Source organism: Dromaius novaehollandiae, chromosome 3 (assembly GCF_036370855.1).
Source record: "Dromaius novaehollandiae isolate bDroNov1 chromosome 3, bDroNov1.hap1, whole genome shotgun sequence".
Lineage (NCBI taxonomy): Eukaryota > Metazoa > Chordata > Aves > Casuariiformes > Dromaiidae > Dromaius > Dromaius novaehollandiae.
The window spans coordinates 59,578,344-59,592,902 of NC_088100.1; the positions used below are offsets into that span (position 1 = coordinate 59,578,344).

The window sequence follows — 14,559 nt, forward strand, 5'->3', positions numbered from 1 at the left end:
ACTCCATAAAATATGAATAAATGTTTTGTCAGGAAGACACAATTTCATAATGATTTTGAAGTCTTGCTATAAAACACACTCTAGATTTTTTTTTTTTTTTTTTTTTTTTTTTTTGTGAATCTGTGGATACTAGAGCCCTCTCAAATAGTTAATTATAAAGGTACATTACTCGCAGGTTAAGCAGCTGGATATTTTATTTCACTTTTAGAAGGCAGGTTGGTGGGACACTTTCATGTAAGGAACCACGAAACTCTTCCCTGCTATGTCCTGAGTGTTATTACTGGGTATAATGCCACAAGCACAGTAATTGGTTGGTATGAGAAGTTTGATCCAAAGAGGGGCTTTGATGGCTACATAAAAGGTTGTGATCTAGGAACCATGTCTCAGCAGCAGCTTACTCTAGAAACCCCTAATTAAATTCAAAGCATCCTTCCTTGTTTGGGGTAAACATTTGACTTTAGCCTCCACAGAGACCCAGAGCCAATGCAGGCAGGGATCCTGGGTGAGTAGGTTGTGGTCCAAGGCCAAGCAAATCAGAGCATGAATTTTCTGAGGGACTAGACCCAGCCACCAGCAGAGCAGGACTCCTCTCAACAAGCAGTGTGATAACTTCATAAAACAGGGATGGAAGCCAGAAATGGCAATGATGGTTGTAATGGTAATTTGCTTAGTGGCTACGATATGCAGTCAGGAGATACCAGTTTTCTGCTCACAAAAGAGAGACAGAAATTAAGACTTTGTTTGATTTGGCTTAAAATAGGCTCCCTCTAATGTTCTGACCCCACAAATCTGTCCTCCTTTGCACCATCGCAGCATGGTGGTGACAGGCAGCCTGTGGGGTGACCGCAGCTGAAATATCCCATAGCCTGGAGTCCGGGGTGCAGAAGGGCAACCCTGGATCATGCTCATGCTGAGAATATGCATGGAGTACAGCTCCACACCCTGGCCAAGTTTCATTGCCATTTGGGATATTATACTGAAGGTGACAATCTCCTGTCAGTCGACTTTGAAAGACAAGAAAGCTGATTCAGTTGTTTGAAAGAAAGGGCCTGAATTTCTACCCAGATGTGGGCAGGCTGGCTGGATCAGGCATGGACAGATATTCAGCTAGGTGGAAAAACAGTGGCTCAGATTGCACTTGGGGTTTCCTCCCAGTCAGCTCCTGGTGGCTCTCAGTTCAGGATGAAAGTTGGTTGTTATAACCTTTTGGAGGGGTGCAGCTGTTCCCACAGATTTTAGAGAGAATTCAAGCATCTGACACTGAGTTCTGTGTGTCACGTGCAAAATCATATGCCTAAAAGATAGGAATTGTTATTCCTAGGCAGAAGATGCCTGCATCTTTCATTAACTCCCAGCTCTGAAGTTTTAACTAATGCCTGTTTTGCAGTTGGTTCGACATAGTAGATGTTGATATTACTTTAGCGGAGCCTCCACATTACAAAACCATTACCAGCCCACAGCCCCCATATGAGAAAGAACTGTGGCCTGCACAGTTACATTGCTACAATATTTTAAGCCACGTCAAGTGAAGTCTTAATTTCTGTGTCTCTTAAGATGGTTTACACATTTCACATTAAACAGAAATGGTCATATGAGCAGAAAACTCCTATCTCCTGGCTGCATATCCTAACCACTAAGCAAAGGCACTATCATTACCACCTAAATGCATATTTCAGTTCAAACGATGTCAGTGCAATATATACATTTGTTTCAGGCTCTGCAAAATAGGGATTGACATTAGTCTGTGCTTAAATGTTCTTCTGAACAGAGGGCCAAGCTCTGGCACATCAGAATTAAGTACAGAACATCCTTCCTCATCATCTTCTTTCACAGTCTTGCAGGACCTTCAATTTACACCCTGAAATAAACAGGCACATTTGGTTACAGAATTGCTGCTTCACTGTGTAGCATTATCTGCCTAATGCAATCATCTATTACTGAGATATCTCCTAGCATAAATGTCAGAGAAGCATTTACTGACATCTAGTACAAGAGTACCTCTTAAAATGTTTTAAAGAGTGTAATAGTTGTCTCCACTTGATAAAATTCTAATTAAGTGCCACAAAGTATGGCTAGTGGAACAACAACAACTGTTTCCAGCTCATTCTTCTTCTTCTTCAGACATGTGTGAACTCCTGCAACACAGTGGAAAAGGATGTGGGTCATGCTGCATGGTGGAGAAGGGCTGTGGTGCTCAACTGCACCAGGTGTCTGTGATAACCTGCAGGTCTCTGCTGAGCATGGTGCCAGGCTGTGGGAGACAGCTTTTGACTACACAGCAATGCACCAGGCACCACATCAGCCAGCAGTACATGGCACATGAGGTTAATAAGTGAGATAAAGGTTTCCCTGTAGACTATGGTGAGGAAGCTGAGGAAGAATTAACTACATAAAAGCCATGTTTAATGCATGTTTTTTGAAAGTCTCATCCTCCAAGATGACCTGCCCTCTTTGAGACTATGGAAAGAGCCCAGAGCTACACTTGGCGGTTGCAGTGCTGAAGTAGTAAAGAAGGATGTCAGGAAGCTGGGATAACAGCAGTCAGGCAGGCAGCATAGTCTGCCAACCCTGACATGCCTGTTCAGGAGCAGCAATGCTGCTGTTGCACTATTTTTATTAACACAGGACCCAAGACCCCTTTTGTCTCTCTCAGCCAGGATTCTTGCTACCCTTTGCACTGCAGTACAGCTGTGCTAGCCCAGTGCAGGGCACCCCACGTTTGCATGGTCTGCTCCTCATGTTGTGACTGCTCAGTTCCTCCTCAGAACTGGGCTATCTCCAGCCCTGCAGCACCGCATATGTGTGCACTTCATGACAATCAGATGAGGCTCTTCTGGACAGCTGGAATTTCAGCACATGAACGCCACATCATATACTGTCATCTTCCCTTGTGTCTACCTGTTCATCTGTATACATCCAGGGCAATACACACATCATCCATACCAGGCGAGTAAACAGGACAAACAGACGCAGGCTTCTTTATTCCCTGCCATTCTGAAGGACATCCATCATTTTACCTCCAGCAGTGAGACTGCTGAATCAATCCCTCTGAGACACTCTCTACCCCTACTTTCTGTTCTACATATCAGGCTTTCCATTCCTAGCTCCTCACAGTGAACTGGATTAGGGAACCGAACCTGCTGAAAAGAAACCAATTTTTTGCAGGATTTCTTTTTTTCAGCCAGCTCATTTCCCTAATCCAGCATACTGCTAAGGCTTGTGCCAGCACAGGAAGTGCAAATGAATAAATCCCTTGGGCAAGTGTCTGATCTACTTAGGCTGACATTGTCACCCAATAACTTCACTGGAAACACAGCCAAAGTGAGAAAGTGTTTAGGTTCCTAACTTAGATGCAGTGAGTCATCCTCCTAAATACTAGAATCATAGGAAAGCCAACACATAGATGAATGGATGTGTCAGAGTCCCGTGGAAACTTTTGTTTTTCATTACTCATATCCTCCAGTCTTACCTAGTTACAGTTCTACCTTACAGGCTGTCAGCACAGGAAAAATAAATTTGTATAAACTAATGCACGAATTTAAAAAGGTGCGTTTTTTTGGTATTACTTTCTGTGTGGTTAAACTTATTCTAGACCAAAAGCATTTTTTTCAACTTAGCATACATCACTTACGAAAGCACTTACATTAATCACTTCTACTCTGGCCTGAGTACTTATACCCAAACTACATGGATACACCCATGACAATACTTAGATTTTTAGTGGTAGATCATAGATACTCCAGGCACAGACTGTGCAAACACAGAACAAAAAGCTGGTCTGCATCCCAAAGGTTTTACAGTCTGATTGCAATCAAGAGACAACTAACTGATAGATGAATACAGGGAAAGAGTGACGTAGTAAGGTTTGATTGTCCTCCTGTTGACTGCTAAAATTTCCTCTGTGCCAAAACATTCTTGGTTTCATTTTGAGGCCTTCCTCTTGGACTTTCTGGACTGAACTGCATCTGGAGTGTTTGTACTGCAGAATTTGCCTTTGTGTTTTTTCCCCTCAAATATGCTTTTTTTCCCCTATGTACAATAAAACGAGTCAGCTGCCTTCCATTATTATCCAGAAGACCAGATCCAAACCTCTCTCAGACTGATGATGGGTCAAGCTGACAGCAGCAGGCTTTGGACTTGGCCCAGGCTGAGGGATAGTCCAGACTGACATATTAATTTAGGGCCCGATCCTGCAGACTTGACAAAGGCAAAACTTTCTTTGATTACATGGAGATTTTATTACAATGACAGAATTGCACAAGTCAGAGATGGGAAAAACCAACCAGGTCATCTAGTCTATTCATTGCCAATGTAGGATTGTTCCCTACTGCATGTTTTATTAACATTCTGCCATCACATCTTTTAAATATCTGGAGCATAAAGACATTATTAAAGATCTTTAGGACTAGATCTTTAGGAATCATTTAAAAAAAAAAAAAGCACACAGACAAATTCTCGTAGTTTCAACTTACTGTGAGTAAATCATTTCTCATCACTCATATATTTTGGTTTATTTAGACTATGCAATCGTAATCCTCTGTTTGTGATATTAACAGCTTTTGAGAATGCTCACCATGTTACAGAAGATTAACCTCCTAAATTGAATATGACTAAAGAACAAATGAGTTATGTTAGGAAACAGAGAAATGAAATAACTGTCAGATTTAGGAATATGGGAAAGAGTCATTATACAGGCACACACATGCATATATATGTATATGTATACATGCACACACGTATTTACATATATTCCTGTATATATGCAATTTGGGTTAATCCATCTATATGTGTACTTCTCTGCATGTCTTGCCTACTCTCTGCCTGCCTCTTTTAGCTTGTACAGAAAAAAATCTGGGGCAAAGACTGTCATGACTTGGGGTCCTGCATAGTGCCAAGAATATTGCTAGCATTTAACAAATAGTGAATGTGCGGGATTGTGCAACCTTTGCTCAGGGTGACTGCTCCAGTCCTCTAACCCTTCTCACATCAGCAGGCATTGCTGACCGCAGCCGACAGGGATGTTGCTGTGGATAACGCCTCAGCAGCAGGCATCCGATCTATGCAATCTGCACCATGAGCAGCACCTAAAAAATAAGGAAATTGTATTTGACACAGTATGTTTCTTTCCATTTTCAAGTTATGTATCAGAAGTAATCCAAGGCCTTTATTTCTTTTACTGTGTTTCCCAAGTTGAAAAGGCAAATTAATGACCCTTTTGTTCACTTACACAAACTATTTCCAGTCTAGAGAAGAATGACAAAGGGTTAGTATTCAGCTGTCCTGTTCACATGGCTAGTTTTTATGACTGGAGTGCCATTTTAAACCAGCACAGTATCAGCTATTAATTGAATATTATTATCTTAAAGTCTTATTTTGGATATAATCTGGGCATCTTGATCCCACCTCCTTTTTGTCCAATGTAATAGTTATTGTGAAAACTGAAAAGAGTTTTTTTCATTATGGAAAGTTGCATAGAAAAACCACTTGGCAGGAGCTGTAATAGTGAAACCACTGCACACTAGTCCTCTTTGATTAGCAGATCCTTTTTTTGATTTTAAAAACAACACCTAGCCGATTTTAGAGTCTCCTGCTGCTGGTTTTAATGACCGTTCAGTAAAACAGAGGGCTTCGAAATCCTCGACTTTCTGGAAGCTATATGGACCTTCAGCCTCTCTCCCCACTCCCCACCCTCTTTAGTAAAATCAAAAATAGAGCCACGCACAAAAACACTCTAGGAGCCATTTCTGATTCATTGGTTTCAGCTGCAAAGAAATATTACAAGCAGCTCTTGCGGCTGTGTGTGCGCCTGGCTCTTCTTTGCCCTGGCAAGAGCGGGGTTTCTTGCAAACCCCATTCCCCCACCACCTGCAGTCCACCGGCTCTGCCGCTGCAGGCCCACGCGCAGCTGTGCGGCTCCGAGCGCCCCGGCCCTGCCTGTTGGCTCTGCCTTGCAATAGCTGATGTCAGCGTGAACTTTGCCACCGATATCTCATCATGATGAGCGACATAAACACAAAATTGCACGCCAGAGTTTCGCTCTGGAACGAGCTCCTTCCACACATTTCAGCAATATAAATCTCCCTTTATCACAGGGCTGCAGTAACTGTTTATGGGTTCAGTTTGTTATTGCTGTTGGGGTTTCTAGCCTAACAGAGATGTTTTGGAGGGGTAACCTGGGTGTCCTCTCACTCTGCCTCCCTGTCTCTTCTCAGATCCCATCCTGACTCAAGGCGCAGCTTTTGTTTTCTCCCCGCTCTGCAGCTCTGCTCCTCGTCCACAGCGAACAACGGACCCTCTCCCCTCCCCCGCTGGCCGCTCATGCGTGCTGCTGCCCTTCTGCTTGGCCCTCAGTCCGCACGCTGCAAAAGCTAGTTTCGCCGATGCTTTTGGGTGACCCACGCGGTGCCCAGGTCTGTCTCCCACCGTGTCCGCCCCACATGTCCACGCTCCAGCTGGGACACGGCAGGGAAGGGAAGGGGCTGGAGGCGCAGCAAGCAGCATTTCTCAGCCATGCTTTGTCAGGGCAAGGAGAGGGAATGCACTCCCCGTTTGTTTAATGTTTTCCTTATGTTTCTCGCGGACCGTTTATTTTTTGACATGCTTTCTCTGCCGACTGGTGCTAAGCGCTGCTCAAGCAAGCTGGCTGGCTGGCTGCAGGTTGGCTCACACACGTGTCCCATCCTTTCTCCCCAGCCTTGTTTATTTACGCCACTTGCTCGGCTTGCTCAGAAATTTCCACACACGCACTAACACACGAGAAGCCTCCATCTCCGTCAAAGCAAAACAAAATGCAAGAGGCGAAGACGCTTTCTTCTTGTCAAGAGTAGCCCCTCAGCTTGTCTGCCGAATTACTTTTATTTTATGCCTCTCTGGCAATCCCACCCCATCCGGCTCAAGTATCCTGGATTAGAAAGACTTTCCCCAGAGTCCTTTTCAAAGAGAGCCTCCCACAGACCTTTAAATCCCCCACATTTTATGGTACAGACATTTAACAGCTCTGAGAGGGGCAGCGTGGGGAGAGGCTGAGGAAAACGGTTACAAACAGAGTGGCTGCTCCGCACGTTATAGAGGTTCCTGATGTGACCACGTCGCTTTATCTGGCTTTCTCTCCCTTCCCAGCGACAGCCGCAGAGATAAGGAGCAGAGCAAGAACGGGCTCAGCAAAGCCGCTGATTCCCCCTGAATCAGTCCCCCTCTCCCTTTCTAGCCCTCCCCTTCCCCCCCCATCCCCATCCCCAGTCCTTGCCGGGGAAAAGAAACGCGATCCCCTCCTGTCAAGCCGCAGGCTGCGCCTCGCCGAGGGGCGGCCGGCGCTGCGCCCTCGCTGCCGGGGACCCGGGGAAGGTGCCGGCCGCAGGGAGGGCGGCGGCTGCGGGCGCCCCCGGCCCGGGCCGCCTCTCCTCGGGGGGCGGAGGCGGACCCCGGCCCCCGACGGGGCTCGTTGCTTTGCTCTGTCCCATCCAGGACAATCTCTGCCACTGGGGGGAAAAGGCAAAGCGACAACTGAGGGGGACAGACTGGGGACACCCCTCCGCCCCCCCCCTTCCGTCTCCCCGTCTCCACTCGCGGGAGGGCAGATTTAGGCAATGGGGGGGGGGGGGATGCTTCACTGTCCCCCCCGCGGGGAAAAGCCCAAGCAAACCGTCCCGTCGCCGCTCGCCAAGGGGGAGCCCCCTCCCCGCGGCCTGGCGGCAGCTCCGCGGGCGCCCCCGCTCCGCGCACACCTCCGCGGGGCCCGCGGGAAGGCCGAGGCGGCAGCGGGGAGCGCAGCGGGACCTCCCGTCCCGTCCGCGCCGCCCGCGCAGGATGTTCCGTGCGCGGCCGCCCGCGGGAGGGGGGGCGGTGGGCTCGCCCGGGCGGCGGGGAGCCCCGAGCTGCCCCCCTCCCGGCGCCGGGGCCCTCGGGGCCGGCCCCGGCTCGCCGCCTCCCGGCTCGGCCGCCGCCTCCCGGCCCCGGGCTCTCCCCGGGGCGCCGCGGGGGTGGCGGCGGGCGGCTCCCGGCGGCGGCGGCGGGGGGCCGGTCCCACCTGCGCCCGGCGGGGCCCGAGGTGCGGGGCCGGGCGGTGCGGAGCGCGGCGGCGGCGGGGCTGAGTCCTCCTCCTCCCCCCGCCGCTCCCGCCCTCCGCACTCCTCCGCCGCCGCCATCCATCCATCCGTGCTGTCGGCACCTCGCCCGCCCGGCGCACACACGGGCGCGCACCAGCCCCCCGCAGCCCGGCACCCCCGCAACATGCTGCCGCCCAGCGCCCCGGCATGGACCCCGGCGGCGGCTGCACGGCTCCTTCCCGCTGCTGACTCCCCCCTGAGGTCTGCGGCAGGTAGCGAGGCGGACGATTGGAAAGTGCAATAGGAAAAGCGGAGGGGAAAAAAAAAAGAAGAAGAAGAAAAAAAAGGGGGGGGGGAAAGGCAAAAGCTACCAACCAAGCCCAGCTGAGCTTTGGATCTCAGTGCAGGTATTTCTGCTGCCGTGTTCATCCCTTGCCCCCTCCCCCCCATTTTTTTTAAAGGAAAGAAAAAAAGAAAGAAAAGGAGAAGAAAAGCCGAACTCTCCAAGGGTTACTATGCAATTGCGACTGATTTCTTGGTTTTTTATCACTTTGAACTTTATGGAATACATTGGCAGCCAGCACGCCTCCAGGGTCCGGCGACAGGGAAGAAGTAAGTGCGAAGAGATTTATACTTTGATAACTTCTGCTTCCTCTCGTTGTGCTGTTCACCTGTCCGGGAGCTTCTTGTGCCCCTGACGCCTTTGCTAGCGAGCTAGCAGGCAAGTCCCACGCCCGCAAAGAGAGTGAGCGGATTTGCAGAGAGTTTCATTGAGTTGGAGGGATGAAGGAGATTTTTGATGCCTTTCTGCTTTTCTCTCTCAACTCACCGGGTTGAGCAGGCGCGGCTCCGGGAAGACCTGCGTGTGCTGCTTTTTATTTTAACGTCTTTTAAGGGTGAACGTCCCTTCTTAGCTCTTTCCACTTTCTCAGGGTAAAGCACGGTGACACGACAGGTAACTTTTTGCCGTGATACCTTAAAGCCTTTCTCCACCCCCAGTTACCATTTAGCAGTTTGGGGGAGGATGGGGAGAGTATATCTCTCCCCCCAGAAAAACTTTATTCCTTGCTATAGACTGATGCTATAGATGAAGCTTCACCGCCGAGCGATGCCCAGCGGTGGGTCGGGGGGGTCGCGGCGCTGCCGGGTCCCGCCGGTTTCCAGCCTCTGCTCGCGCCTGGTCGCGACGGCGGCCCCGTCCGGGAAGCCCCCGGGCTACCGGCCCTGCCTCGGGGGCTGTAGCCCCTGATTTTTTCTTTTCGTTAGACGCCCCTGGGATGAAGGCTGTTCTTCTTTTCTGACTTAGGCCAGCCCCCGACAACTCCCGCAGGCAGCCGCCGGGTGCGGGGGCAGCAGGAGGGAGCCGGGAGCCCCGCCGACGGCGGCGGCCGGGCGAGGGGGCGACGCCGGGGCGCTGTGCCGGCTCGGGCGGCAGCGGCAGCTCCCGGGCGCTGCTCCCCGGACCGAGCAATGCGGGAGACCGGTCTGGCCAGCAGCGAGGAGCGTCCTGCGGGATCACCGCCCGGCCTCGGGCAGAGAGGAAAGCGAGGCGACGGCGGATGAACCCCATTTCAAAGCAGCTGGCAAAGAGGTCGCTGTCCAGGTGTGGGGCAGAGGCGTGATGTGCGTGTGGGGCTGGGGCTGCGATGGGGCCAGGGTGGCACCCGATGCAGAGGGAGGTTTCGCGCGGAGCTCTGGTGCGGGTTGGCCGCCGGGGAGCTCCGGCCAGGTCCGAGGCCCTGGGTCCGCTTTGACCCCCGTGCGCTGCGGGGCAGAGCCCGCCGGGGACGGCCAAGGAGGTGCTGAAGACGGGAGGCGCTGGGATACAGCAGCGGGTGGCGGCGGGACGTGCCCTTTGCTCCGGACTCCACTCGCCTGCGTCGGACCCGCCGCCTTTTCTGGGGAGAGGGAGGCCCTTTCTGAGCACCTAGCGTGTGGAAGGGGCTGTTCATTTCTGTCCTTTTTCCCTGACAGCTGCAGATACGGAGGAAAAGTCATAAAACACGACAGCCTGTGTTTAAACAGCAAGAAATGCATTTGGTTATTTCCTCGCATAGGGGACGGGGGGGGTTACTATGTGTGTATATATATATTATTTCTTTTTTTCCTGGCCCTCGCTCCCTTCCCCTGCATGGCATGGTTAGTCCTTGAGAAAAGCCTCCTTTGTATGATGTGCCTCCCGAACACAAGGTCTGATTCACCTAAAGTGCCCCTAAAGTGGAGCGGAGTGCGAGAGAGATCCAGGGGCTCCAGCCCTCCGACCCCCACGACCGCCCGGCAAGGCGGCACTGAGGGCTAAGTAAAACATGTCAGGGCATCCGATTTATTATCCTTGGCAAGGGACAGCTTCGCGGCCTCCACCGCTTCCCACCCGCTCCTTTCAGCCCTGGCGGCCGCGGGACCCGACGCTGCGGCTGCTCCGCGCCCCCTCACTCCGGCCGAGGGGGCACCGCGCCGGCCCCCGCCGGGCGCACAGGCTCAGCCGCGGCGCGGCGGGCAGAGGCCGGGGTGCCCCGTGGGGCGCGGGACCCCCTGTCCCCCGTCTTGCTCCGGCCCCCGCCGTCGGGGCCGCGCACTGGGGGGCGGCGGGGGCGGCCGGGAGCACCTGGTGCGCGCCGGGCCGCGCCGCCCCGGGGCCAGCGCCGGGCCAGCGGCGACCTCTGCTGTCCTGTGCCGCGGCGGGCAGCCCGCGGCGGCAGGTGCGGCCGGGCGCTGCCCGGCTCGGCTCGGCCCGGCCCGGTGCGGCTCGGCTCGGCCCGGTGCAGCCGCTGCCCGGCGCAGGGCGCCGGCGCGCCCCGGGGCGGGGGGTTGCACCGCTGCTTGCTCTCACGTGTGCGTAGCGTGCGCGCCTGAGCGTGCAAAGCAAGCGCTTTTCCTCCGTGGATGTGGTGTACCAGCAGAAAGGGCCGCTGGGACCGGCGAGCATGGCACTGCTGCGGGGCAGGGTGCTGCCCAGGCCCTTCTCGGCCCCCCTCCCTAGCAGCGTAATTTTCGGGAAGTCGGGTTGGAAACGCTGGCTCCGAATAATTCCGCTGGGTGGTACGAAATGAAGACGGTAGCGGGTACTCGCTCAGAGTTTTACATTTCACATACCAGAGTTACGCTAAGTGCACAGCAGAACAAGTGGCTGAAAAGTCAAAGCTACAAACAGAATGGAAATATGGCTCATTATTTTTGGCAGTGGAGATAAATAACCATCAGAACTTCTCCCCTACATATGGTGTAGATCCTCCACCGGTTGAGGTCCTCAAATCAGGCTGACTGTAAAACGTGCTTTAACTACTGGTTATTGGGTGTGAAGCAAAAATTACAGCGTGAATGTTTATGAAAGTTACTATAAAAGAGGTTGGGGTCACCATTTGCACTGATTATTTTGGCCTTACGAACCTATGAATTGCTATTAGTGCGTAATGTAACTCAAAAAAACTGACAATGTGATATGATAAGGAAAACACCTGTCAAATTCATCTGTCTATTACATTGAAGATTTTCTCTGGACTTTTGTTCCTTTTGCGGAGTTAGTCTCCCTTAAGCACAAGTCTTCGACCCATTGTTAGGGGAGCACTTTCAAATTTCTATTCTACTTACGTTTTTTTAAGTACCGTACAAACTACTTACCATCAAGCAGTCAGTCTGTGAGCAGTGATGAGCCTGTGTTACTTCTTTCCATAAAATATCCAAGTCCACATTTTATTAATTACATTGTGGACTACAACATTTTAAGAGAAAATATAATAAAGCCTGAACCGACTAGGTCAGAATATGTTGGGCCAGACTTTCAGCTGGTATAAATTGAAGTTTCCTTTGTTGATTTATCCCAGCAGAAGGACTAGGTCTTGAAGCAAAAGCCTGATCTGCATTTCTTTCACTTCCCAAACTCTTAGTTACTAGTTTATTCTGAAGTTACTAGTTTAAGCATCCTAAATTTCTGTCTCATGATCTGTACTAAATGTATTGTCATCTGTATGGAGGCAAAACTCATCTGAAGTCAACAATGGAGGGCAAACAGAAGATTGGGTCCTAAATTAGACAAGCTGACACAATCAGTAAAAGTGTAAAAGCAAATGTATGGGTAGCAAAGAGTCAGTGTTTTTTTACTGTGATAAGCCACTTAAGATTAACAAGTTAAGTTGCTTGTTCAGGTCCTACAAAAGAGATTAATATGCAACAAGTATAGACTGATATAATAATAAATGAGAAATTCTACAGCCCTGCCAGTGAGTAAAGTTTGCTTAAAAGAGAAGCAGGATTAAGTCAATAGTTCCAAAATATTTGGCTCTACAGATCACCACCAATCCTCAAAATTTAGTACAGACTGAAGTTACTAGTGTAAGGTTGTACACCTTTCTCTGTGACCTTTTAATTGACAGAAGTGGAGTATTATTTGACACGGCTCTGTGAATGAACTGCAGACTGTTTGCCATGGCCCTGTGGACTACCAGTGGGCCACAAAATAAATTTGGGAATCCTTGGAATAAACAAAATTAGAAAATTCTGCATTCACACCACAGGCCCTACGTCTGGGAGTAGAACTGTCGGTAGAAGCATGAATTAGTGGAATGGCAATTTGGACGTACGGCTACCACGATGTATATTATTGGTAGCCCATCCATATCTGACGTTGGCTATTGCCTCATGCCTTTTCCTCGCAGTGCTGTACCGCTCGTTCGCACTCCCCAGCATCTGTTCAGTCAGGCCACGCTGCAGGTCTTCCAGCCTCCACTTCTGCTCGCGGCCACTGCCTGCGGGCTGCATCCTGCAAATGCTCTGCCTCCACGTCTTGGTTTGCATGGGACTGCTTCTGAATTCAAAATCATAGCAGATGCATAACTGCCTGATTGAAAATATAGCTACACGAAAATAAACCAGAAGAGAACTGACATAAGACCTACTGGCAGAATTGTGTCTTCGGATTTCCTACAGCTTCCTGGAGGCTGTCATTCACACAGAGATAAAATGTACTTCTTCCTTTTCAACAAGAAAAGACAAATTGCATTATTAATTAAAAGAACACTGCATTTTGGAAAACTTACTTCTTTTGATATTTCACCCCCAGCATATATATTTTTAATATCTAAACTTAAGATAGGATTGGCATGGCATGGTCTGCCAATGCCAATACTGCATACCAAAATAGGTGCTGTGACCTTTTTTTTTTTAAGAAATGAGTTAAGATCTGAGTGCAATAATTTAAAGCAGAAGTTAGACAAGCAAGCAGCCATCAAGTAAGAATCTGTCTTTGAGTGGAATTAAATTATTCACTGTTAGTTCTCTTTCAAAGTATTTGTGTGTCGCTGATTTTTTTTTCTGTGATGATTGCATGTTTATATTGTCTGAGTAAATACTTTGCTGGTGACAAGTGCATCATTTTTTCAATGAAACTTTTATATATTTCTCATTTTTGGATGAGATCCTGTTTGTTTTGAAACGGATCGTAAAATTCCTAATACAGTCATTAGAAACAAAAGCAGCCATAGAACTGTTTCATCATGTTTTCATAAACTGTTAACACTTTCTGTAATAGAGATATTTAAAATAAATAAATATTAGAAAATTACTACCTGTTGCTGAAAGCATTAGAGCTATAGGGGTATTTTGCCTTTTTTTTAAAAAAATAAGTATATATGCATGTAGATGTGTGCTTGAAGTATATCAGCTGTATGTGGGACAATACATATTATTATCCCAAAAGCTTTAGCAATTGAGACTAGAGAACATTAGAGACCAGTTCACCTTTTATATCTGAAATCTGAACTGGTGATAATTTCAAATTTGTTTCTTCCAACTGCTGAAGGATTTTCTTATATTTAAAATTACGTTAAACTGGAAATGTATGTATGGCCACAAATTCTCAAAGCCATTGATATAAAATGGTTTATCAAAAAATATATAAAAACTCCTCTATTTCTCTTAGCACACTGAACAAATTATTTTTATTATCATTACTGCAATGGTTTTAGAGCTTGAACCTGCCTCAACAGAGAAAGTCTCATGGACTTCATTGGAGCTGGAGAGAGCTCTTTTTCTGCAGGACCTCAAGAAAAATTTTGGGTTGGGAAGAATTCCAGTGCTCGAGTACTTGCAAAATTTCATGATCCAAATATGTGAGATACCTCTGTAGGAGAAAACAATGCTCTGCACCTTTCAAAACTGTAATATACAGTCTATTTGGAAGGCAATATCTTCCTTAAGCGTATGAAAAAAATAGCTATTTTACTACTTGCACCTATTGTGCCAAATCCATCTGCTGACCGAAGTCAATAAAGTTAACTCAGATAACTTTGTTAAGTCTTGTTATTAGTGTATCAAGCCTTGGAAATCCTTGGTCTGTTTCTTCTTACTGTAAAATTTTCAGTGAAGACAAGGGAAGATATACGTAATAAAATTTGAGCCTGGATTTCAAAATCAGTCTTATTCGTTACCTGTTATTTAGCCTGTTCGTGTTGTCTTCGCATGAATAAACTGAGTGTGCTGCTTTGGCCGTTGCTGTTATTCACTAAGATTAATAAGCTGC

The 14,559-nt window shown here is 48.8% G+C and overlaps 1 protein-coding gene and 1 long non-coding RNA gene across 6 annotated transcripts in view; one reads left to right on the forward strand and one right to left on the reverse strand.

Annotated features, from left to right (window-relative positions):
* Nucleotides 1–8,314: 8,314 nt before the first annotated feature.
* The window catches only part of RSPO3 (R-spondin 3), a 63,555-nt gene continuing 57,310 nt past the window's right edge, over nucleotides 8,315–14,559 (forward strand). The window contains exon 1 of one of the 5 annotated variants that reach the window (XM_064508956.1): nucleotides 8,315–8,657. In XM_064508956.1, coding sequence (XP_064365026.1) covers nucleotides 8,561–8,657 — 97 coding nt within the window. In that variant the 5' untranslated portion in view covers nucleotides 8,315–8,560. Of the gene's footprint in view, nucleotides 8,658–9,269; nucleotides 9,649–14,559 lie in introns of those variants that run through there. The other 4 variants (XM_026105009.2, XM_064508953.1, XM_064508954.1 and 1 more) reach the window with 4 other exon arrangements.
* LOC135327871 (uncharacterized) lies at nucleotides 12,156–13,092 on the reverse strand. The gene is made up of 2 exons (XR_010388364.1): nucleotides 12,938–13,092; nucleotides 12,156–12,846 (listed from the first exon to the last, which is right to left on the reverse strand). It is a non-coding gene; the product is annotated as an uncharacterized LOC135327871 (long non-coding RNA).